Source organism: Ursus maritimus, unplaced genomic scaffold, assembly GCF_017311325.1.
Source record: "Ursus maritimus isolate PB19 unplaced genomic scaffold, ASM1731132v1 scaffold_11, whole genome shotgun sequence".
Lineage (NCBI taxonomy): Eukaryota > Metazoa > Chordata > Mammalia > Carnivora > Ursidae > Ursus > Ursus maritimus.
The window spans coordinates 70,913,854-70,937,668 of record NW_024423453.1 but is presented as its reverse complement, the minus strand read 5'-3'; the positions used below and the strand labels follow the sequence as shown (position 1 = coordinate 70,937,668).

General features: G+C 55.5%; 1 protein-coding gene and 1 long non-coding RNA gene across 5 annotated transcripts in view; one reads left to right on the top strand and one right to left on the bottom strand.

Annotated features, from left to right (window-relative positions):
- LOC121101894 overlaps positions 1-5,723 on the bottom strand; it is a 12,444-nt gene extending 6,721 nt beyond the window's left edge. Inside the window, exon 1 of the long non-coding RNA XR_005833945.1 lies at positions 2,548-5,723. This is a non-coding gene — a long non-coding RNA (uncharacterized LOC121101894). The remainder of the gene's footprint in view (positions 1-2,547) is intronic.
- DMTN (dematin actin binding protein) lies at positions 100-20,112 on the top strand. 4 transcript variants are annotated; one of them, XM_040626551.1, is made up of 16 exons: positions 100-327; positions 8,581-8,786; positions 9,063-9,137; positions 9,530-9,685; positions 10,588-10,632; positions 10,962-11,061; positions 11,445-11,501; positions 11,713-11,865; positions 12,787-12,911; positions 13,492-13,597; positions 17,733-17,797; positions 17,940-17,988; positions 18,169-18,176; positions 18,356-18,421; positions 18,693-18,773; positions 18,896-20,112. In XM_040626551.1, exons 2-16 carry the CDS (start codon positions 8,769-8,771, stop codon positions 19,007-19,009), a joined length of 1,218 nt encoding a protein of 405 aa, XP_040482485.1. In that variant the 5' UTR covers positions 100-327; positions 8,581-8,768; the 3' UTR covers positions 19,010-20,112. The 4 variants fall into 4 exon arrangements, with proteins under 4 accessions (XP_040482485.1, XP_040482487.1, XP_040482486.1 ...); XM_040626553.1 differs by lacking the exon at positions 9,063-9,137; XM_040626552.1 differs by lacking the exon at positions 18,356-18,421.
- Positions 20,113-23,815: the final 3,703 nt, after the last annotated feature.

Genomic DNA, 23,815 nt, shown 5'->3' with positions numbered 1-23,815 from the left:
TCCCCCCCCCCCCGCCCGCCGCCAGACGCAGGCTCGGAGCGCCGGCTCGCGGAGAAGCAGGGTGGGGACGAGGGGGTGGGGGCCCAGAGGGTAGGTCCCCTCCTGTGCCAGCTCCCCCCACCCACCCACCCACCTACCCCAAGCCCCAAGCCGGCTTTTTTCCTGTTATTTGTGCTCTGGGAAAGCACGGCTAGGTTCCTGGAAGAGACGCCTATTACCTTGGCTCTTGAGAAAAAGCGGCAGCCCTGGGACCTGGGACCTGGGCCTGCGCCTGCCCAGCCCGGCCTTGGGGCCTCAGAGCGTCTGGGCCACACTGTCTGGGAAGAGGTAGGTGGCAAGGTCTCCCACCTCTCTTCCCCTCTGTGGGCACTTTGGGCTCTGGGTGGTGGCAGGGATCCCCCGGGGAGGGGTCAGCTGTGGCCCCTGTTCAGTGGGAGAAGGGTCCTGCGTGGCCAGACCCAGGGACTAGCTGGGTTTGATCTCCTCAAACCTGAGTTGAGGAAGAGGGCCGGGGTGTTTCATACTGTCACCCCAGTACCCCCTTCACCTAGCTGTGCTGGACAGAAGTCCAAGCGATGGGATGGGGGGGACAGGGGAGGGCAGGGGGGCTGTTCTTTCTTTGCTGAAGAACGGGGAGCACGTGGGGAGGAGAGCTGAAGGGACCCCGGTCTCCCTCGCAGTGCGCCACAGACCTTTTGAGGGGAGCCAGACACCTGAACACTGGTGGTGATGGGTGTGCTCCCTGTGGGGAGGTATCTGGGGAGCCCCTCTCTCGCCCTTGGCTGGCCAGGCTGCGGTGAGAGCCACATGCAGAATGAGGTTGGGTGGCAGGGTGTGGCCGCAGGCCTGCCCCCTGCTCGCTGGGGCGCGGGGCGCTGGTGCAGTGCTTGAAGGGGCTGGGGGCTGAGCGGACGTGGAGGCCCCTGAGGATCCAGTGGCGCCCTCTTGCTAGCTGTGCCCCTTCCTGGGCAGGTGCGCCTGGTGTTTCCCTCCCAGGGGACGGTGTTGCCAGGCTGTGAGAGTCAGGGGAGCAGGGGCAGGTGTCAGAGAAGGAAGGCAGTCGGGCTTTGGGAATGGGGAGCCGGAAAGCTCCAGGGCATGGGTAAATGGGGGGTGCTGTGTGTGTTCCGGTACACGTGCACAGCTCGGGGAGGGGGTGTCGGCATGTGACGCAGGTGGTGGTGAGCATGGAGAACGGGCGCCAAGGGAGGCTCGGTGGGTGGCTGTGAGTGGGTGTCAGTGGCACCGTGTGTCACTATGGGGGGGCCCTGCCGGGAAAGTGGGGGCGTGATCTTGCAAGCAGGGTGCATGGGTTCTGCAACTGTGTTTCAGTGTGGGCTCCTGTGTGTGTGGGTGAAGTGCTGTGTCCACGTGTGAGCCTCCGTGCTGCTGGCCTCTCCATATGTTGAACACTTGAGTCATGCTGTTCACCTCGGGGTGCAGGTCTGTAGGGATTCCTCTTTTGGAGCTCACGTGTGTGTGTGTGTGTGTGTGTGTGTGTGTGTGTGTAGACACCAGAATAGGGATACCCCCAGAATTCAGAAAGCTGAACTGGGGATACAAGACCCTTGTGTCTTCCCTCTCAATCCAGCTTGTACCAGTGACACCACAACCCACCAGCGGACTGGCTATCAATAGAGGGCAGAGTAGGAAGGAGCTGAGGACCACTCTAGCCTGAGGGGTTGGGGGAAATATTCCGAGGGAAGGGAGAGGGGAAGGCTACAGAAACCCGAGAGCGCTAGGAGAAACTGGATGAAAAGTGCATGTTTGTGCGATGCAGGAGGAATGGAAGGGGGGGCCTGGGCCCAGGCCCACTGCCATGAGGAGCAAAGACCAGGCAGGGCCTTGAGCAGGTGGGTTCTCAGGCCAGGACCCAGATTCGGGGCCCACCTGTCCCTGCCTGAGGCTCCATCAGAGTGTGAGAGGGTGCTGTATAGTGTTGGCATTAGAGGAAGCCCAACCCTCATCCTAGCAGATAGATCAGGGCTTTAAGAATGGGGATGGGAGAGGAGAAAAGGAGAGAAGGCGAGAGAGGGTACAGGCTTCAGGGATGCTCCATGAACCCCGGCCCAAAGCTAGGAGCCCTCCCCTGCTCTCGCACGCCCTTTTGGGGCAAGCATGGGTGCCCCCTACACACACACACACACACACACACACACACACACACTCGGGCCTCCCTTGCTGCTGCTGGCCTGCCCCTGCCCGCCCTTCCCCACTCCACCCTGGGATGGGATGCTGTTTTGGGAACTGGTGACCTAGCTGGATCCTGCCTTTATTTCTGGCATTGAATTGTTGCCACAGTAACTGTGGGGGTGGGGCCGGGAGCAGGACAGTGTGAAAGGGAAGCAGAGCCCAGGGAGGAAAGATGAAGAAAGAGAAGGAAAGGGGAATGGAAAGCAGAAAGAGTGGAGAAGGCGCAGGGAGGGGGCAAGGCAGGCAGTCCCACTGTGAGTGAAACTAGAGAAAAGGGAGAAGGGCAAATTCCCTGCCCACCCTGACCTCAGCCCACTTGGACAGCTCGTTTGCCTCATTTCATAACTCACTTACTGTCTGCGCCACCGAAGTCCAGCCTGACCTGACCCTGCCTGGGGCACAAAGCCTCTCTGCTCCTTGTCCACAGGCCAGGCCAGGGAGCAGGGATCTGGGTGTCTCCACCGTGTAAGGTTAGCCCCCAGGCCCAAGTTCACATTGAAGGGGGATCTTCCGGGGCCCACTGAGAAGAGTGTCCATTGGCTTTGACCTGAGCCAGGCCTGGGTAGGGATTCCAGCCTGACTTCTATTTGGGTGGCCTTTGGCAAGTCAACCTCTCCACCATGGCTCCTCATCTCTAAGCGGGGAGGGCGCCGGCTTGCGTGATGAGTGGAGGGGATGCGTGAAAGTCCCTGGCACGGTGGCCGGCTTAGCACGGGAGGCTGTCGTTCTGCCTGCTGAGCCTTCATTCTCCCAGTCCAGGGCACCAGAGCCAGGTTAGTCCCACCCGGAGCAGGAGCTGGCTGGGATGGGTGCTCGGGTCTTATCACCCCAGCCCGAGGCCCAGAGGTTCTAGTCGCCGCAGAGATGCAGATGCCGGCCTCGTCAGGCGGGGCTGGGCTGGTGGCTCAGATAAGGGGAGGGTGGGGCGGATCTGGAGGAGTGAGGAGCCCCCGCCTCTGAGGGGAGTGAGCAGCTGGGAGGTCCCCTCCACCACCTGGGCTGGCCTGCCTCCACCGCCTTCCTTCCCTTTCCTTCCATCCTGAGCTCGCTTCCTGCTGCAGCCTGCCCTCTTGGTCTCCGTCCACCGTCTACCCTACCCGAGGCTGCCGGGATGGAGGCAGCACATTGTGCCTGTGTGACACAAGGGGTGTGTCCAGAGGGGAGAGAGTGTCAGGACTGGAGGAGGGGGAGGGTGGGTGTTGACTTGGGAAGGAAGGAGCTTTGGGGGAGGGGGCCGCTCGTGGGGGAGTAAACAGTTGCCTGCGTGATGGGATTTGAGAGAAGCCAAGAAAACCCTCCTTCCCTCCCTCTCTCCTTCCTCCCTCCCTCCCTCTTGCTATCCTCCCTCTCTCCCTCCTGAGAGAGACAGAGAGAGAAAGGACACTCCACCCCAACACATTTTCCTTAATTCAGCAGTAAGACCTTCACTTCTTAAGGCGAGCCCTGCGAGGGTAAGAGATCGGCTTGTGAGCGTGTGCTCTACCCCACTGGGCACTGGCAAGCCGGCCCTGAAGGAGTGTGGCCCAGGGTAAGGGAGACCCTGAGGCTCAGTGGGGACACCAGCCAGGGGACTGCATGGGCTTGCAGACCACTCTGCGTAGGAAGGGTCTGGGGAACAGAGCAGAGACATCCTTATTTTGAATCACGTTTCTGAGCCGCGATGCCTGAAGGCAGTGTTTGTGCACGTGTGAGTGTGGGTGCAGGGCCTGATTGTGCGCTGCTGTGACTCGGCTCCTCGTGGACCCTTCCCCTCCCTCCTAGCCTGGGCAGGCACCTCTCTGATATACAGCCATGGCCCCATCCAGTACCCTGCACACACACTGCTATCTAAGGGCCACCACCAGTCTCAGCCCGAGGCTCCAGAACACACTGGAAGTCTGCTCTCCCTCCTGGCTCAGCCACCAAACCTGCTCTACTCTCTTCAGCTTCTGGGCCACCGACCTGTAAGATCTGCATATGGCCTTCCTTGTCACTTTTCCTGGGAAAATAAGGGCCTGGCCCAGGCTACATGGGGCCCTGTGCTGTGGATACCAACTTTCCCTCTCCTGTCCTTCCAGGGAAGCCTGACTTTTCCTTCTAAAGCCAGCCCTCCACTTGGGCCTGGATCGCATCCCTTCCCCTGCAGAGACCCTTCTTCCTCTCCACTCTTCCCTCCCCACTTCCAGTCTCCCCATTTCCTTAAACACCTTCAGCCAATCTGGCCTCCTCCAAAGCCACTCTCCCACCCGCTCGGCCATTCTGTCCCACTCCCCTGCCTGTGTCCCAGCCAGGCCCTCCAAGAGTAGGAGGTCTCACTTCTCTGAAAATGCTCCCGTAGGCCACCAACACGGAGAGCCATACTCCGTCCAGCATGTCTCCCCTTCTCTGGCCGGGACTCCTGGCCTCATGACTTTTCCTCAGCCCTTGCCTCCCATGCTCGCTCTCCACACTTAGTGCACTTGCCTGCACTAGATACATTCCCTGTCCCCAAGGAGCAGCCGTCTCCTTTTCCTGGTCCCTTTCATGCCATCTGGGATGATTTTTCTTCTAGTCCCCTAGATGTTTCCTAGGATGCTGGTTTTGCACTTCTTTCTCCCTTGGCAACCTCATGTACAGACTACCACCTCTAGTCAGATGGCGCCTAAATCTCCTTTCCAGCCCACCCCTCCCTCGACCTCCGGTTCCTCCTGGACGTTCCCACCTGCTCATCAACTCTACCCACTTCCCCCTCAAGAAGGCATCAAGTGAACTCACTGCTGCCCCTTCTTCTGTCTCTGAGCGGCCACCTACCCTTGCTCTGGGGGGCTCTCCAGATCAAGTCTGTTTCGCACATTCTGCCTCTCAGATCTCTCCCGTTTGCTTCCTGTCCATCTTGGGCCGCAGGTCTAGGCCCTCACAAGCCCATGCCAGAACTACTCCCGTGGCTTCCAGGCTGGTCTCTGTCCAAACTGCCCTTCCTGTCCAGTCTCCCCTCCCAGGCTGCATCCACATTCATGGTCCCAAAGCACTGCTTGGATCTGTGACTTCGTTGTTTGAAAAAAGTTTCTAAGCATTCTATGGCTCCTGTTGCCCTCAAAATACAATCTAAATCCCTTGGTCTGGGTTGGAGGCCTCCGTAATCTGACCCCCAACCTCTTGCCCCACACATATTTCAACCTCATGAGATCTATAATTTAGCCATATTTGCTGTTCCCTAGACAGACCCAGTGCTGCCCACCGCCCCCCCACCCCATGCCCCTTCTTTTGCTCATGCTGCCCTCTTTCAAGAATCCATTCTTTAGTTTTTGCATGAACTCAAACTGGGCGTTCAAGGCCTACCTCAAATACCTCCTCTAAGGAATCGTTTTTCTTTTCCCTTCTCAACACCCCAGTAGAAGCAATCCTTCGTCCTGTGACCTCGCACAGCTCCTTCTATTATCTTATCTGGCACATGTAATCTGCTTTGCATGGGAGTTATCTATTAACATTCCTCATTTCTACGGGGGCAGCTTAGCTCCCTTGCCTCATCTTTCTTTTCTGCATATGACTTATCACAGAGCGTTGTTTGTGGTTATTGCAAAATAGGTGCTCAGGAAGTGTCTGATGAATGGACGGATACAGCAGTGTATGACTGGGTGGGTGGGTAGATGCTTGGTGGATGGAGGGATGAGTGGATGACTGGATGGATGGATGGATGGATAGGTGGATAGATGGGTAGACACATGGATGAGTGAGTGTTTGGCTCTAAGGCTAAGCCATGTATACAGCTAGTTTGACAACGGCTATTAACACAGTAAAGATCAGGGACGCCTGGGTGGCTCAGTCAGTTAAGTGTCTGCCTTCGGCTCAGGTCAGGATCCCAGTGCCCTGGAATCGAGTCCTGCATCAGGCTCCTTGCTCAGTGGGGGAGCCTGCTTCTCCCTCTGCCTGCCACTCCCCCTGCTTGTGCTCTCTCTCTCTTTCTGACAAATAAATAAATACAATATTTTTTAAAAACACTCTTTAAGGTCAGAGAGGAGTGAAACAGAGCTAACAGCTCTTTGAATATGTACTAGAGTTTATGCTGATCCTCAGACACCTAGTTTTAAAAGCATTACAAAGTGAGAGCTAAGAAGGCCAAGGAAGGATAAAGCTCTGGAATGGAGTCTTTCCATGGGCACCAAATACCTAGTGTGACTGACGGACTTGGAGAGGGCTTAACTCTAGAATTCCAAAAAGACTTGGGAAATGTGGCAGCTTTTAGTCTATTCCCACAGTGCACCTGACACAGTACTAGCTAGGCACTTTGAACCATGCCAGTGCTGAAGACACAGTCATTTTCAGCTCCATGACTCTGGACAACTTTTTAACCTCTTTGAGCCTCAGTTTCCTCATCTGTAAAATGGGTCTACTTTGTAGGGCTGTTGGGGGGGATGAAACAAATCATCCGTTTAAACTGCTTATTAGGGGTACCCAGCTGGCTCAGTTGGTGGAGCATGTGACTCTTGATCTTGGGGTTGTAGGTTTGAGGCCCACATTGGGTGCGGAGATTACTTAAAAATAAAATCTTAAAAAAAATAAAGTGCTTATCAAAGTACCTAGCATGAACATTCAAAAAATGATGGCAATTGCTTTGTTATTTTGCCCTCCAGAAGTTAGCACTCATTCTGGTTCGTGAAAACACATGTTCCTGCATTAGGCAATGTATAATCAAGGGCTAAGTTATAGGGGTCTCTTTTTCAGTCGCAATGGAACTCAGAGAAGGGTTATCAGGAGGACTAGAATAGTAGGGGAGGACTCCCAGAGGAGGAGGGTTAGGAGGGACCCTGAAGGACAAGTGGGATCTGGGAGGCAAGGAGGTGGACAGAGAGTAGTGGAAGGGCATGCGCAGAAGCAGGGAAGTGGGAGTGAGGGCTGCAGCAAGCGGGTGGTTTTGGTGGTGGAGAGAGGGTGAGCGGAAGAACGGCCGGATACAAAGAAACAGGTGGTAAGACTGGGAGCACCAATGGCCTCGGTCTTTCATTACCCCCTGTGGTAAAGAACGGCTACGGAATAGACATCTAAGTTCATTAGTCCTTGAGGAAAAAGAAATAATAATAGCTAATACTCTACATAGAATGTATAATGTTTTAAGCACTTCACATGTTATAACTTATCTAATACCGAGTGTCCCCATGACATAGATACTAGTACCGTCTTCCACTTTACAGATGAGAAACGTGAGGCACAGAGAGAGTAAGTAACTTGCCCAAGGTCACCCAGTGGCTGAGTAGCAGAGTCTATACTCACCCCCAAGTACTCCAGTCCAGAGCTCATGCTTTTAACCTCTGCATTATGCTGCCTCTTCCCTGTACCTGCTGTAGCCATCAGCTCTCTTCACTCTAAGGCTTATTGTCAGCCAATGGAAAGATAGTCCCACTGCCGCCATTGCTGGAAACTCAGCCAGGCATTCACTGAATGGTTATTATGAGTCCAGCACAGGGGAGGGGGGAGGGGAGGACTGCTAAGGGAATTAGGGAGGAAGGCTGAAGGCAAGGACACCAAGACATGGACCGCAGCCTCAGGGAACTCATAATCCACTGCAGCCAACCGAACCTAACTCTCTAGGAGCAGAGAGAGCGCAGTGTGGGACAGCACCCCTTCCTGCCCAACCTCAGGGGTGCCGCCCTGCCTGAAGCAGCAGTGCAGAGGGCCCACTCAGCACAGGCGGCCCGAGAAGGCTGCCTACAGCTGGGATGTGGCCTTGGCCCCAAACCCATGCTTGCTAGTGAGGCTGCTGGCCAGGGACAGGGCTGTGATGGCTCTGGGCTCCCTCCAGTCTCCTCTCCATGCTTCCCCACAGTGGAAGCCAGGGCAGGGAACAGGGACAGGGACAAAGGGAATGTGGGCTCCCTCCAGCCTCCCCTCCCTTCATCTCCATGGCACCCCCCCCCCCACAACCTCACCACTCATGCCAAGTCAGTTTGGCTCCATCGTGTCCTCCCTGTCTGTCCACCTCATAGGTTCAGTAGGTCCCTCGGGCTATGAGACAGAGGGGAGCACAGCCGACAATGGATTGGGGGGGGAGGGCCAGGGGCCAGCACAGAGCCAGAGAGGCCGTGGCCTGGCCGAGGGGAGGGGAGTGAGAAGCGGGGCCTGAAACCGGACCGCGGCCCCAGGGCAGGGCAGGGCCGGGCCGGGCAGGTGTGACAAAGCAGGAATGTAGAGGCTGCACCAGAACGGCTGACCCCTGCAGTCATTTCCTTTCCAACCGGAGAACAATGGCTCAAAAACAAGTGCAGCCCCTCCGCTTTCCCGCCTCGCTGTCCACACGCGCTGGCCTTCCCGGGGCTGAGCGAATGGAAAGCCGACCTCCTGGAGGGCGCCGGCTCCCTTCCGCCCTGCTCTCCCGAGCTCGCTGAGATCCGGGGCCCCGCCGCCCTCACCCGCACGCTCTCCCTCCCCTCGCAGGCCCTGCCCTCGGTCAGCAGCCCGGAGAGTCACTGAGGGATGAGGACGCCACAGGCCGGTGGAACGCACTTTCTGCTCTCGTGGCCCCGAGCGCGCAGCGCCCCGGAGTCGGGCACAGCCTGACGCCCTGTCGTCTCCCCTCGCGCACGGGGCTCTGCGAGTGACCCGACCCGCCGGCTCCCTGCTGCATGGAACGGCTGCAGAAGGTGCGCGGGGGCCGCCCCCACGTCCGGGCGGTGGGCGGCCCGGGCAGCGGGTGGGGCCAGGCTTCCCCGCCGCGGGTCAGGTCGGGAGTCGACGGTGCCACCTGGTGGCTGCCCGCGGCGCCGCACCCCGGGGCCCCAGAGGCCTAGGGAAGCCCTCCCCTGCCCCGCCCCAGCGGCCCTCCCTCCGCCCGGCCCTCCGCCGGGTGGAGAGCCCTGCCCGCTCCCGGCCCTGGCACGCACGCTCATTCCCACCCGCCCGCCTTTCACTCTCCCCAGCAACCACTTACCTCCCCTGGGAGCGTCAGCTCCTCCCGAGGCTCCAGTGTTCCTGGCTCTCCCTCCAGCATCGTGGTGAGTACCTCTGGCCACCAGCACCCTCAGTCTGGGACGAGGGGTGGGGTGGGGACACGCTGGGCCGCTTCACGCAGAGCCTCCCAGACGATGGTCCTGCCCGAGCTGGTAGGCAGAGAGAAGCCAAAAATCCAGAGAAGGTTCCCCACACCCACCTTCTACTGGTCTGGTCCGGCCTCCTTGTACCCAAAGTGCTAGGTGAGGGACTATCATTTTTTAAGGTGACTCTCTAAACCCTTAAAATTAAAACAATAGAATTATTAACTAATAGGAGCTGGCGTCTCAAACGGCTGCCCATTTTCTTCCTGATAAATTGTAAGTCCAGTTCATAAGGCCAGTTTTCTAGGTGAGGCTTTTGGCACATCTGCTCCATTCCTACTATTTCCCTTCAGGCCAAGATGGACAATCAGGTGCTGGGCTACAAGGACTTGGCTGCCATCCCCAAGGACAAGGCCATCCTGGACATCGAGCGGCCTGACCTCATGATCTACGAGCCCCACTTTACCTATTCTCTCCTGGAACACGTGGAGCTGCCCAGAAGCCGGGAGGTGAGGGGTGGGAGGCTCCTCTTGGACGAGACTTGGGGGAAGGGCTCCCCCAGCCACACAGGGGAGGAGGCGGAATCCCTCTCATGCTTTCTTTTTTGGTGGCCAGACTCCAAAACAAGAAAGGCAACTGTGGGCAGAGATCAACCGATGGTCCGCCCAGTGTCTGTGGAGAGCAGGCAGAGGCCGGCTGGAGGCTGGGGGGTAGCTCCATGTACAGAAGGGGGGAGGCCATGCTTGAATGGCAGCATCACAGAGCAGGGGCTGGGGGCTGTAGAGGAGAAGCGTGGGAGTGGACAGAAAGAGCAAATTGGCCAAAAGCCCTCAGGAACACTGGACTGGGAGGCTGGAAGTCCTCAGTTTCCCCTCCTGTAAAATAGAGGTGATACGTCCGCTCCTCCACCTCACCAGCGACTTGAGTGCCATTGATAACCCACAGCAGCTCCTTTGTAAACTGTATTCCAGCAAGGGGTAGTGTCACGGCTGAACAGTGAGCTGGAGGCAGGCTGTGGGGAGACTTACCTGCCCAGACTCCATCCTGCATGCCTGCGGCTCTTGGCCCTCCCCCCGCCCCCGCCCCCGCCCCACCCCGGGTGCTAGGCTCTGAGGACAGAGCCAGAACCCCCTTCAGTCGGCCTTCAGAGCACAAGCACATGCTGCAAGATCCGTGCCTTCCTCATGCATCCAGAGAAAGAGAGGACTCTGCCCAGGAGAGCGCTAAGAGGGAGAAGGATGGAGGGCCAGTGCTGGGAACTGGCAAGGACTGAGAGAGAAGACGTGGCTCAGAAATTGGCCGGGCACGGGTGCAGAGTTGGGTGGGGGGATGAAGTGGCCCCTCCGGGGTTCTAGGGATGAGGATTTACCCCTACCCTTGTGGCTCTGACCAGCCTCCTCTCCATCCGCAGCGCTCACTGTCACCCAAATCCACATCCCCCCCACCATCCCCAGAGGTGAGTCTGCCCCACACCTGACACTTCCCCAGCTCCCCACCCCCACACATATGCAGAGCCCACGGGATGACCTCATCCTGTCGCAGACCAGCTCTGGGTCCATCTGTCTGTCTGACCCAGGACCTCATTTAACCCTTTCTCTCTGGGTCAGACACCATCAGCAGGTCAAGTCCTTGGACACCCTTCCTCTGCCCTGGGGTTGGGGGCTCGTGGGCTGCTAGGGTGGGGGGACAGACATGGTGGAGTGAGGTGAAGCAGTGTCTCCACGGGTTGGAGAGGGTAGGGTGGGGGACCTGGGAGCTTCAGTCAACCACACTTCTGCTCTGCAGGTGTGGGCAGAGAGCCGGTCCCCTGGAACCATCTCTCAGGCTTCAGCCCCAAGAACCACTGGGACACCCCGGACCAGCCTACCCCATTTCCACCATCCTGGTAAGTTTTACTGTCATTGTAGTGGCACCCTTTCCCTACAATCTCTTTTTCCTACAGGGACCCAAGCTTCTTATTCTCAGTCCCCCACTCTCTGGGGTATATGCTCACCCCAGAATGGCCCAAACCTCTGATGCCAGGTCTCAGGCAGAACTCCCCGAAATGATGGACCCTGTCATGCCTTTGCTCCCACCCAGCCAGAAAAGTACAAAAAGCCCCAGCCCCCTGAGGGACAGTTCCAGGAACTCCGGTTCTGTCTTGGCTCTGGGCAGGAGCCCGTGAATGTCCTTGCCTTCCTCCATCCTGTTTGTGCCCTTCTCCTCACTGAGCTGGCCTCACCCGCCATCAGCGTAGCCTTCTCATCGGTTCTTGCTCCCTGTCCACAGAGACCACCCGCCCAGATTCCAACATCTACAAGAAGCCACCTATCTACAAGCAGAGAGGTGAGGCCTCCCCTCACTGCGCTGGGCTGGGAGGCCGGGAGAAAGGCTGTTCATAACAGCACAAAACCTCTGCCCTGTGCCCTCTGTTGTGCCCTGTTTTCACACCCACGGTGTCACAGATGTGAACAGGGATGGGAGAGGAAGTTGGGGGCTAGGGTGGGCCAAGGTGGCCTGGCTCGGGGTGGGGACTGACCCTGGCCTCCACCTGCAGAGTCCACGGGAGGCAGCCCACAGAGCAAGCACCTCATCGAGGACCTCATCATCGAGTCCTCCAAGTTCCCTGCAGCCCAGCCGCCCGACCCCAACCAGCCAGCCAAGATTGAAACCGACTATTGGCCATGCCCCCCGTCGCTGGCGGTCGTGGGTAGGAGACCGTGTTGGAGAGGGGTGGGGAGGTCCCAGACACCACCTCATAGTCCCTGTTAAAGCTCCATGAGTCCACCTTCTCCCCACTGCCACCTTATGTCCTTCACGACCCTCCTGCCTTCCTCTAGCTCTTGGTGTACATGGCCTTGCTTGTTGGTCTTCCACTCCCTTTCCATTCACTTCCTTGACCACTCAGCAGACGTTGACCAAACGTCTGCCTCCAGGATCTGTGATAGGAGCTCTGGAAAAGAGAAAGAGGACTGAGACAAGGTCTTGGTCCTCAGTGAATTTAGGTCGTGGGACGGTGTGTTGCCTTCTCGGCTTTACCACAAGCCGAGAGAATGTTACTTTTATTTTTTTAAGATTTTATTTATTTATTGGAGAGAGAGAGACATAGATAGCGAGAGAAAGCAGGAGCAAGGAGGAGAGGGAGAAGCAGGCTCCCCGCTGAGCAGGGAGCCTGACACGGGGCTGGATCCCAGGATCCTGGGATCATGACCTGAGCCAAAGGCAGACGCTTAACTGACTGAACCACTCAGGTGCCCCTGTTACTTTGATTTTTATTTTGATTTTTTTGAAATTTTCTTTCTTTGTTTCTTTTCCCCAAGATATTATTTATTTGTTTGAGAGAGAGAGAGAGAGAGACCGAGATAGCAAGAGAGAGCAAAAGTTGGGAGGAGAGGGAGAAGCAGGCCTCTGCTGAGCAGGGAGCCCAAGGTGGGGCTCAATCCCAGGACCCGAGCAGAAGGCAGGTGCCCAACCGACTGAGCCACCAGGCGCCCCTACTTTTATTTTTTACAAAATAATCTCTAGGGTTCTCTTGAAGGGGCAGTTCAGTGCCACGCACAAAGCCAGCACCTGGTAGATGCTTGGTGAGGGAATGGCCGACTGAGGAGCCTGCTTCTGCCCTGTTCCCCAGAGACAGAATGGAGGAAGCGGAAGGCATCTCGGAGGGGGGCGGAGGAAGAGGAAGAGGAGGAAGACGATGACTCCGGGGAGGAGATGAAGGCTCTCAGGGAGCGTCAGCGAGAGGAACTCAGTAAGGTAGCATCTCGCTTCTCCCAGCCACCCTGCCCATGTCTTCTTGGGGACACAAGTCCTAGGTCGCTAGCTGTTTTGTCTGAAGAGTTTTGTATCTGAAGGACAACCTTGTAGGAACATGAGGATTCCCCTTCTTCCCGGGACAGCAGGCTGCTGCTACTGAAGGGACACCAGGACTTCACGCCGCTTGGGGGGGACACTCGTTAACTTAGGGTTAAAGGAAAGAAAAGGGTGCCCCCTCCCAGTGCCAGGCTTCAGGAGGCTAAGTTCGTGGGAAGGAGAGCAGGAGAGAGGGTGTTGGGAGCCATGGAAAGGCGCCTTAGAGGGGCCTGGGTTGGTGCTCTGGGACGGTGAGCTGGGACGGGAGGCCACGCGGGTGCAGTTACGCGGAGCCGCGAAGACTCCTTTCTCTCGAGGGTGGCCAAACCCAGCATGGCAGAGCCTCAGAGCAGAGCGACAGGCCCCCCGGTCTCCAGGGCACAACCCAGCCACTCGGGAAACCTGTCCCCAGTCCTGCCTGCCGATACCCAGCTCCGATGGAGATGAGAACTCAGTCCGGAAGTCTTCCTCCCTCCTTCCCCAGGTTACTTCCAACTTGGGAAAGATGATCTTGAAAGAAGAGATGGAAAAGTCATTGCCTATCCGGAGGAAAACCCGCTCTCTGCCTGACCGGACACCCTTTCATACCTGTGAGTGCCATGGCCGGGGCCCCGAATCACCTGGCCAGACCTCAAGGCCAGAAGCACAGAGTCTGAGTCTGTCTATCGTGTGGGGGTACAGGAGACAGAAGAGGCTGTCACTGGCTCAAGGCACTCATGCTCTCCTTAGGGCAAGGGTACCAGTTGTGGAATAAGACTAGATGATAAAAGGTAGTATCCGCTAAAGCAGAATTAGCAAATTTCGTTTCATTGATCAAGCGTTTATTGAGTGTCTAACATACGCTTAAACATGAGAGCATAAAGAGTCAAAAAATAGATTCTCCTTCAGTAGCTTCCAGTCCATGGGGAAATTGACATGGAAATTGACAAGGAAATTGGGGTCAGCACAGTGGGGCCACGCTGTGGTGACATGAAAGGCACACAGTGAGTGCTTCACGGGGACCGTGACAGGGCCTGGGGCCAGAGGACTGGGGGCAGGGTGGGTAACTAGCTCTTGAAGAGAAAGGCAAAGTGAGTGGGGGAGAAGGGCCTTGTGGACGCTGGGGACAACATGGGAGCAAAGGCAAGGAACAGGAAACATTCTGGCCAGCTTACAGGGCCTGCAGGAGCCCGCCGTTCCAGAACCCAGAATGTGCCTTGGGGTGGCGGGGATTAGCCAGAGAGCCAGGCTGTCCTGGGCTTTGGGTACTATGGCTCAGTCACTGGAGTCTAGCCTGGACTTCCCTAGAGCAGCGTGGCTGGAGCAGAGGGAGGGAGATGTGGGGATCCAGGCTGAAACTCTGAAAGCATAGCCTCGGGAGCCTCCTACCTCCTGCTGGTCAGAGCAGCCTAGACTCAAGGGCGGAGAGAGGCATTGCACTGCCTGATGAAGGCACACAGGCTGCGAGATAACAGGTGGGCCATCTTTGGAGACACTCCCCCACATTTTCCAATGGGCTGGGTAAGGGCTAAAGTTGTACATAGGTTCATGGAAGGGCAGTGGGTTTGAGAAACATACAGGAGATGGACTCAGCTGGACTAAGTGGCTGATTGGATGTGGGGAGGGAGGGAGAGCCGAGTGGGGGTCTTACCTTGGGCGCTGGGCGGGGACAAACCTGGAACTGAGGTGATGAAGGAGGGGGGCTTGGGGGAAGGATGAAGGGACCAGTTTGGGACTTAAAGCACATGTAGATGGGAGCCGGGTCTTACTGAGTTGGAAGATCGTAGGCGAGTGAGTCTTCAGCTTGTAAGTAGTAGTAAGACCTTGAGGGAAAATGGGATCATGCGGAGAGAGGGAAGGGAGGATGTGAGGCTGTGCCCTGGAGTGCTCCCCCCAGCGAGATCTGCGATGTGGGAGGCAGGCCTCTGGCCTCGAAAGGCCCCTTTCTCTGCGGGCTGGGGACTTGGGTCCGGCAGCAGGTGCCAGGAGAGTTTGAGGCTGTCTGCTGAGTGGAAGCAGGGTGAGGCTGGGTGAGGGTGGGAAGGTTTGGACTAGCCCCTGCAGGGAAGGGGAACCGGTGCAAGGCGTTCTGTCTATAGTGGGGATAATCCAGCAGCGTGGGCTTTATCTCCATGGCCTATAGGCAACAGGGGAGTGGGCCGATCCAGGGTGAGGATTTTGTACGCAGGCAGGCGCTGAGGGATGAGGAGCCAGGGGAGCTGCTGACCGCTGGGCGGAGGTTGGGGGCGGGGAGAGGGGAGTGGAGAGGTCAAGACCCCAGAGGTCCCCATGACACTGACAAACAGATGTGCTGGGAGTGAGGCTGAGAAGCTGCAAACAAGGAAGGGGTGGTGCCGTGGCTGCAAAGTGGGATTCCCGGGCTTCAGATGTCAAGGTGCAGCCATCGTGGACAAGACCCAGAGCGTGGCCGTTTGAAGGGGCTGCCTCATGGGGGGTGGAGGTGGAGGCCTCCGGGGTGTGGGATTCAAGGAGCTGTAAGGGCCATATGTGCATGGACATCCCTAGGGTCACTGAGAGTCCCCAGGATGATATTTCAGTGTGAGTGGGAAGAGTTACAATAGGGCCTTTTTAGAGAATGTAGAGGAGTGAGGGCCTGAAGAGAGAGGCAGGTGGAGAGATGCCCCAAAGGTTGGATTCAATCTCCATGTTCCACCAGATTTTGCTATTCAGTCAAAATTAGCAGTTTAACTTCCATTTTGGTCTTGCAAGGTTGAATAGCCAAATATCTACCTCATTATCATTTTTGGCATCCCTGAACTTGTATGTGACCAGTGATCACATGATTGCATAGGCTATGGTCATAGCTGGTCAACCTCAACAATTTCAGAATCTTTTTTTAAGATTTTTTAATTTACTTATTAGAGAGCGAGAGAGAGAACGTATGAACAGGGGGAGGGGCAGAGGGAGAGAGAAAATCCCAAGCAGACTCCATGCTGAGCCCAGAGCCCAACGTGGGGCTCGATTGCAGGACCCTGAGATCATGACCTGAGCCGAAATCGCATCTGACACTTAACCTACTGAGCCACTCAGGCGCCCTCAACAATTTCAGAATTATGAACAGGTGTGTCATTCTGACTCTGTAATAACACTGAAATGGTCACTTTCAAACATAAATAAGCCCTCTAAAAGTAACTTGAAGTGAAAATCGTATGTGCTTTGTGGGTTGAAATTCTATCAGTCACTTGAAATGTAAATGTATACTTATTCTCACAAAAGTGAAATGCTGGGGTGCCTGGGTGGCTCAGTCAGTTAAGCGTCTGCCTTCAGCTCAGGTCACAATCCCAGAGTCCTGGGATCAAGCCCTGCATTCAGTGGGCAGTCTGTTTCTCCCTCTCCCTCTGCCCCTCCCTCTGCTTGTGCTCTCTCTCTCTCAAATAAATAAAATCTTTTTTTAAAAAGAAGTGAAATGCTTCAATAATGGATGATCATTGTAGAAACAGATAATTTCCTGCACAGAAGTAAGTATTAAAAAAAAATTAAGAAAAACGAGTTCCTCAAAACACATTTTGTTCTCACCAAACTTCTAAGCAACAGCTTTTTAAAAAATGTTTTCAGAAGACAATTTCTTAAGGTTCGACTCTATCCGTGCTAAACCTTCAAACAAAAATGTTTGCCAGGATGCCTGGTTGGCTTAGTTGGGGAAGTGTGTGACTATTGATCTTGGGTCGTGAGTTCGAGCCCAACAGCGGGTATAGAGATCACGTACTTAAATAAATAAATACACTTTAAAGATGTTTATCAAAATGATTGCCGTAGAACACCAGGATTCCTAACATTTGTACATGAAAGAGTTTTGAGGTCTGGCCAAACTAAGAATCTTAGTTACAAAGTATTTTTTAGGAAACCCTGTTAACTGAAAGCCAGTTTTCCTGAGTTACAATCTGCGGTGCAAGAAAGCTGAGTGACACCATGAAATGTGTAAGCTGAAAGTGACATCTGAGCTTGCACATGGGAAGTCTATACATATAATTTTAAGTAAGCTTTATATGCACTGTGGGGTTTGAACTCGAGACCCTGAGATCAAGAGTCCCGTGCTCTGCTGGCTGAGCCAGCCAGGCGCCCCCACAAATGTGAGGTTTCTTGGCTGCTGGCACAGTCTAGCAGCTGATGGAAATGGCCGTTTCTGGATTGTAGTACAAACGTTTGATTACTAACATTGCTAATAATAAAACTGTAATGATTCAACTATTTTGACTACATTTCAGATATAGTTTTGTAGCCCAGAGTTTCATTTTATGACGGTGGCCTCATCACCTGGCCATCATTGGCTGACAATCAATTTTAACACTCGGGCATTTCGCCCAGATGTGTGTGTGTATTTATTTTTAGAGATTTTACTTATTTATATGAGAGAGAGAGAGAGGGAGCACGAGCAGGGGGAGGGGCAGAGGAAGAAGGAGAAGCAGGCGCCCTGGTGAGCAGAGAACCTGATGCGGGGCTCGATCCCAGGACCCTGAGATCATGACCTGAGCCGAAGGCAGACGCCAATGGACTGAGCCACCCAGGCGCCCCCAGATGTGTATTTAGTGAGACAGTTCAGAGCCACCAGCATAGTGCCACTTGCGGAAGGTAACGGGCAGGACCCAGAAGCCAACAGGGACCCCCCGGACCCCCCGGGTCCAAACTTCACCGCCTTGCCTCTGGCAGGGGAGGCCAGGGAGGCAGCCCTCTCAGAAATGATGGTCAGACCAAGGGCACTGAACGGGGCCTCTTGCTCTCTTCCAGCCTTGCATGCAGGAACATCGAAGTCGTCTTCTCTCCCCGCCTATGGCAGGACCACGCTGAGCCGGGTAAGGTCCCAGACCAGAGATCCCAGACCGCGAGGGAAGAGTGTGCCTTCTGGCACCTCGGAGGGACTGAGCTACTTGGGAATCCTGGGGGAGCAGTGCGGAGTTCTCCAGCTTCCTTCTGATCCCTTCATGTCCTTTCTAGCTACAGTCCACAGACTTCAGCCCCTCTGGAAGTGAGACTGGAAGCCCAGGTGAGAGGCAGGGCTGCCCAGTGCCAGGCAAGCCGGGAAAGGGGCCTCAGCAGGCCCAGGGCAGCCTGCGTCTGAGATGTGGGCAGGGCTGTGGCTGGAGGTTGGGGAGGCTGAGCTGGCAGGTGTGGAGGCCTGCTGACCTTAGAGCTGCCTCTGGACAATGGTTCTTCTCTCCCGCAGGCCTGCAGGTGAGTGCCTTCTGGAGGGGAACATGCGGAGCAGCAGAAGCCATGGACGGGTGACGGGAGTGTGGGGGGAGGGGGGTGTGGGGCCACAGAGCTGCATGATAAGGACACGAGAAGCCCAGGGTAAGGCTGGGGAGGTCTCCCTGCCCCACTCTGGCTCACTGCGGCTTTGGTCTCCCCAGAACGGAGAGGGCCAGAGGGGGAGGATGGACCGGGGGAACTCCCTGCCCTGTGTGCTGGAGCAGAAGGTGAGGGGCAGGGGCGGAGCCAGGGGTGGTGGGCAGGGGACAGGACCATCTGCGGGGGTGGGCCAGCCAGCCGGTGGGGAGAAGCCAGGGAGGTGAATGCACTAAGGGGCCGACGATGGGAGGGGCGGCAGGGAAGCTGGGGGAGATGGTTGGCAAAAATGGCTTGAGCCCCAGTGGCACTTACAGGCTGATAAGGAGCCCAGGGAACTGAGGGGGTTCCGCTCACAGGAGACTCTGTGAGCCTAAGTCTGCCCCCTCCCCTCTCTCCCAGATCTATCCCTACGAGATGCTGGTGGTGACCAATAAGGGGAGAACCAAGCTGCCTCCAGGCGTGGATCGGATGAGGCTTGAGGTATGCAGAGGAAATGTGTGCGGGAGGCCTGGGGCCTCTTTGTCTAGTGCTCCCTTAGTCATTTGGCCCCGCTCCGCCCCGAGCCCCCGTCCCTAAGCTGCCTCCACATGCCGCCTTTCCAGAGACACCTGTCAGCCGAGGACTTCTCAAGGGTATTCTCCATGTCTCCTGAAGAGTTTAGCAAGCTGGCCCTGTGGAAGCGGAATGAACTCAAGAAAAAGGCTTCTCTCTTCTGACCACCCTTCCCACTCCATGACTGACGCTCTCCCTTGCTGCTTCAGGGCTCTGGAGCTGGGGCCACTCGACCCCAAAGCATCATCTCTTAGGGGAGCAGGGCAGGGGGACGGAGGTAGAGTTGGCTCCATTCCCCAAGGGGGAGCCAAGACCTCTGCAGTGCTGGGGTTGTGGGACGTGAACTTGCTTCCCCACAAGGAGCCAGGGGCCCCCTTCCCTCCTCCCTGGTCCGCACCGCACAGGGCAGTCCGGAGCCCAGCACACACAGAGATAATGTTTGCACCCTCTCCCCCCGCCACCCCCACAGGAAGGTCCCCACAAGAGAGTGAGGAGAAAGGAAGGCAGCACTTAGTGGTCAGGCATGTGGCAACCTTGACCGATGGGTGGGTAGAACCCTCGGGCCTGCTAGGAGGGAGGGTGAGAGTGGGAAGCAGCCAGGCAGGCCGGGAGAGCCCCAGGACCCCCTGTGCACCCAAGCACGCCTCTTCCCCTCACCTTGGACGGCTTCCCCTGCACCTGGGCCTCTCGCTCCTCTGACTCTTAGCAGGAGCAGCGTGAGCTCAGCCTCTGGCAGCGAGGTCATCCTGGCCTCCAGCTCACCCTGTTCTCTCCTTGTGACCCCTAAGCTTCAAAGCCTCTTGCTCCAGCCCTGTGGCTTCCCCAGAAGCCTTGGCTTAGAGTGGAGATGTTGCAGAACCCTGGCCCGCCGTCAGCCTCCAGGCAGTCAGCTAGACTTCTAGCGCGCAGGGCCTGGGTAGAACCCGGGCCCTCAGGCTCTCTTGGATGGGGTCAAGAGGCCAGGCTGAGTGTCCTGGCCACCAGGTCCTGCGCGTTCCCATGCATCCCCACCACGCTGTCTGAAGAATGTAATTTATTGGGGCACCCCCAAGCTGCTTTCTCTCCTAACTCTCTGCCCTACCTTAATCACACTCCCAGCTTCTCTTCTCTACAGATACATATGTGTATATAATTATATATATATTTTTGCCCGGGTCTGGGTTTTGTTACTGCCCAGACCCTGGCGTCCCTTTCCACTGTGTGTGTGTGATGATGCTGTGGGAGGGGGACTCTGCTTGGAATTAAAAGGTTGCATTGGGTCCCCAAATCTATTTGTTCTTTCTGGGCCACCAGATCGTGGGTAAGAGGAAGAGGTGATGCCAGGCTGAGAGAAGGCTTGGGAGTGAGGGTTCAAATGGGGAGCCCCGAGGGTTGGAAGAGATGGAAACAGCACGCACACTGCCCTTCCCGCAAGCCCGGGCCACAGAAGCAGGGGCTGGCCTAGCAGGGTCCCAGCTACCGCCTCTTCCTCAGGGCCCGTGTGAGCACAGATGCACGGAGGAACGGCAGAAAGTCACCCTCTGCAGACTGAGACGAGAGCCAGCTGGGTGCAAAGCCTGCTTGTCCTCGACTGAGGCCCTGAACGCCCAGCGTGGCAGTCAAGCTCGTCAGTATCTGACACGATTGCACCCTCCAGGGCCCGATGCTCCCGGTTGGTGGGGAGGCCAAACACACAGAGAAGGTCCACGGTGTGCATGAGTAGGCGGTAGGCGACTACTGAAGAGCAGGCAGGGAAAGCCAAGCAACGGAGAAACGGGTGAGGTCTAGTGGGCCTCGGGTTCAGTGGAGGCTGAGGGAGGACGGGGTAACATGGTCTCGCTTGACTTGGCAAGGCCTCCCGCGGGGGGCGCAGACGGGGAACTGGAGCGTGGAGGTGGGTGGAGAGGGTGAAGATCACCGGAAGATCGGAAGGGGGACATCGTGTGTGGGTGCTGGCGAAGGGCTAGCCGGATAGAACCTAGATGTGGGCGCATGAGGAGGCGTGCCGTGAGAAGGACCCGGGGAGCTGGAGCGTAAACCCAAGAACTGGGACCTGATTCAAGTCCACTACCCCCGAGATGAGTTTCCACCCCCTTTGGCTGAAACAAAAGCAAAGTGGGTAAGAATCACTCAAATGTGAACCATTATTTGAAGATGTAGGAGTTCTGATACATCTGCAACATTGTTTTATCCTTTCGACGACCCGTGAGGTCCGTGGCACAGACCATTCCGTGGCACAGACCATTTTCATCCTTACAGAGAAAGAGAACACGGTAGAAGAGACCATTCATCTGAAGCCTGAAGCTACGTGCGAGTTCATGAGTGGAGACAGACCTCCAAGTTTCTCGACTGCTAACCCAGGACTTCCCCAGTATAAACAGTTGCCTCTCGAGGGGCAGCGGGGAGGGCAGACGAGGAGGTGGAGAGAGAGAGAGAGAATGGTTACCCAATTTTAGGTGTTCAGCCAATGTTTGGAGGCCTTACCCTGTTCCAGTACTTGGGATACAGTGGTGACAAGGCCAGCACCCCCGTGTCCACAGAGCTCCCGGGCTGTTGAACAGCAAGGGGTGCTGAGGCAGTGTTTGCTCACAGGTCCCCGGGAAGTGTGTTTGGTGGGGCAGATTGCATGCTAAGACCTAAAGGATTTTAAGTTTTTGATATTTGGAGAGACTTGAAGTGGAGCTGGGTCCCTCAGACAAAACCTTAGGAGACTCTCTTAGAGCCTCTTCCCACGACACACGCACGCTCGCTCGCTCGTATGCAGGCACATGCGAGCAAACAGATGCAAAGGCTTGGTGATCACTTAGTCCAGCGGTTTCCAAAGCTTTTCAGTAGCAAACCTTTTTTATTTAAATTCTATTTTATTATTAGTAATTGCAATACATTTACAAGTTGAATTTTATAGCTAATTATGATGAAAGTGAATGAGAACAAAGAAGCTTTGATGACCAAAAAAATTTTAAGGCACGATTTATATACAACAGTTGCCTCTTTATCGTATGCAGGAGCTAACTCACTATTGTATTTGGCTGCATCGTATCAGGAAAATCCTGATCCACACAGGTAAGTAGTTACAAAATTGTGCTTTAAAAATGCACACAGGGGCGCCTGGGTGGCACAGCGGTTAAGCGTCTGCCTTCAGCTCAGGGCGTGATCCCGGCGTTGAGGGATCGAGCCCCACATCAGGCTCCTCCGCTATGAGCCTGCTTCTTCCTCTCCCACTCCCCCTGCTTGTGTTCCCTCTCTCACTGGCTGTCTCTATCTCTGTCAAATAAATAAATAAATCTTTAAAAAAATAAAATAAAAATGCACACAAACCCATTCACACTCCTCCCACTGAGCTAGCAGCTAGCCCAGTGTCAATGTCCCCTCTCCTTGGAGCTGGGCTTAGTGACTTGCACATCCAAGACAGTTCACCCAGCAATAACGTTGGCCCTCATTTAAACCGACAGGAGGAATGGCTTTATTCAAAGGTCTTCTCCCAAAAGAACTAATCTGGCAGACTTTAAATACAGCTGACCCTTGAACAACATGGGGGTTGTTCGAAAACACAGTAAAAAATCTGCATATAAAATCTGACTGCCCCCAAATTTAACTATTAGCCTGTTCACCAGAAGCCTTCCTAACATAAACAGTCGATTAACACACATTTCGTATGTTATATGCACTTACACTGTATCCTTACAGTAAAGTAAGCTAGAGAAAATATTTTTTAAAAGATTTATTTATTTGAGAGAGGGAGAGAGGGAGAACATGTGCACAAGCAGGGGGAGGGGCAGAGAGAGAGGGAGAAGCAGATACCCCACTGAGCAGGGAGCCCGATGTGGGGTCTTGACCCCAGGACCCCAGGATCATGACCTGAGCTGAAGGCAGACGCTTAACTGACTGAGTCCCCCGGGCGCCCCGAGAAAAGAAAATATTAAGAAAATCATAAGGGATAGGGGCGCCTAGCTGGCTCAGTTGGAAGAGCATGCAAGGCTTGATCCCGGAGTTGGGAGTTCGAGCCCCACGTTGGGTGGAGAGTTTACTAAACAGTAATTATAATAATAACAACAATAATATTAAACTTAAAAAATGTTTTTAAAAAGAAAGAAAATCATAAAGGAGAGAAAATACAGTTACAGCACTACACTGTATTTAGCTAAAAACTGCCTGTATTAGCAGACCTGTGCAGTCCAAACCCATGCTGTTCAAGGGTCACCTGTACATCCGTGGACTCTAACGCTCTTGGCATATAACCATATAAATGTGTCCACTGACTTTTATTAGAAGTTTTAAGATAAAATTTTCAAAGTGAAGCCAAATGAAAGGTCACGGATTCCTGATGTACTCCCGCTATCCCCTAGAGTTCCCTGGGGAAAGTGGATTTAATCCACGCAGCGGCTCCCCTGACCTGTGAGGAAGCAGGCCCAGAAAAGCACAGTGCAGCACTGGACTCAGGTCTCCAGCTCTCCAGGTCACCTCTCCGTACACAAAACAGGCTCGTTTCTTCCCTTTGCTCTTACACGTTCTGGCCTGAAAGCCTCCTCTCATTTCCCATAGGGCTCCTCATAGGGGCCCATTTGCAGATGGGCTATTTAAAAACGCTTATTTTCCCCAAGCAGCTGTCAGAGAAGGAGATCCAAATGCTAGCCATGTCTGGGCTGGGCAGAACGCTGCCCCCACCCCTGGTGACTTGGGCCAGACTCCAGGCTCCACTCCAGGGTACACAGCCATGTCTGGAGTGGCGGCGACTCCTGGGCCTCAGCCTGACCCCTGGGCCTCAGCCTAACCGGTGAATGGGGCCCAAAGGGCAGGACTAGTGCAGGGAAACCCTAAGACCCCACAGCTCTAGGCCCTACAGCTTTAGGGTAGAGGCTACCCTCCTCTCTAGTGCGACCCTTAATCCCATCCTTTCATCCCATGTCAGTGGTCAGCAGATACCAGCCCTCGGCTCAGAAAGATCTTTTCATTCCTGAGGCTGGAGGGTGAAGTGGAAGTGGTAGGGAGAA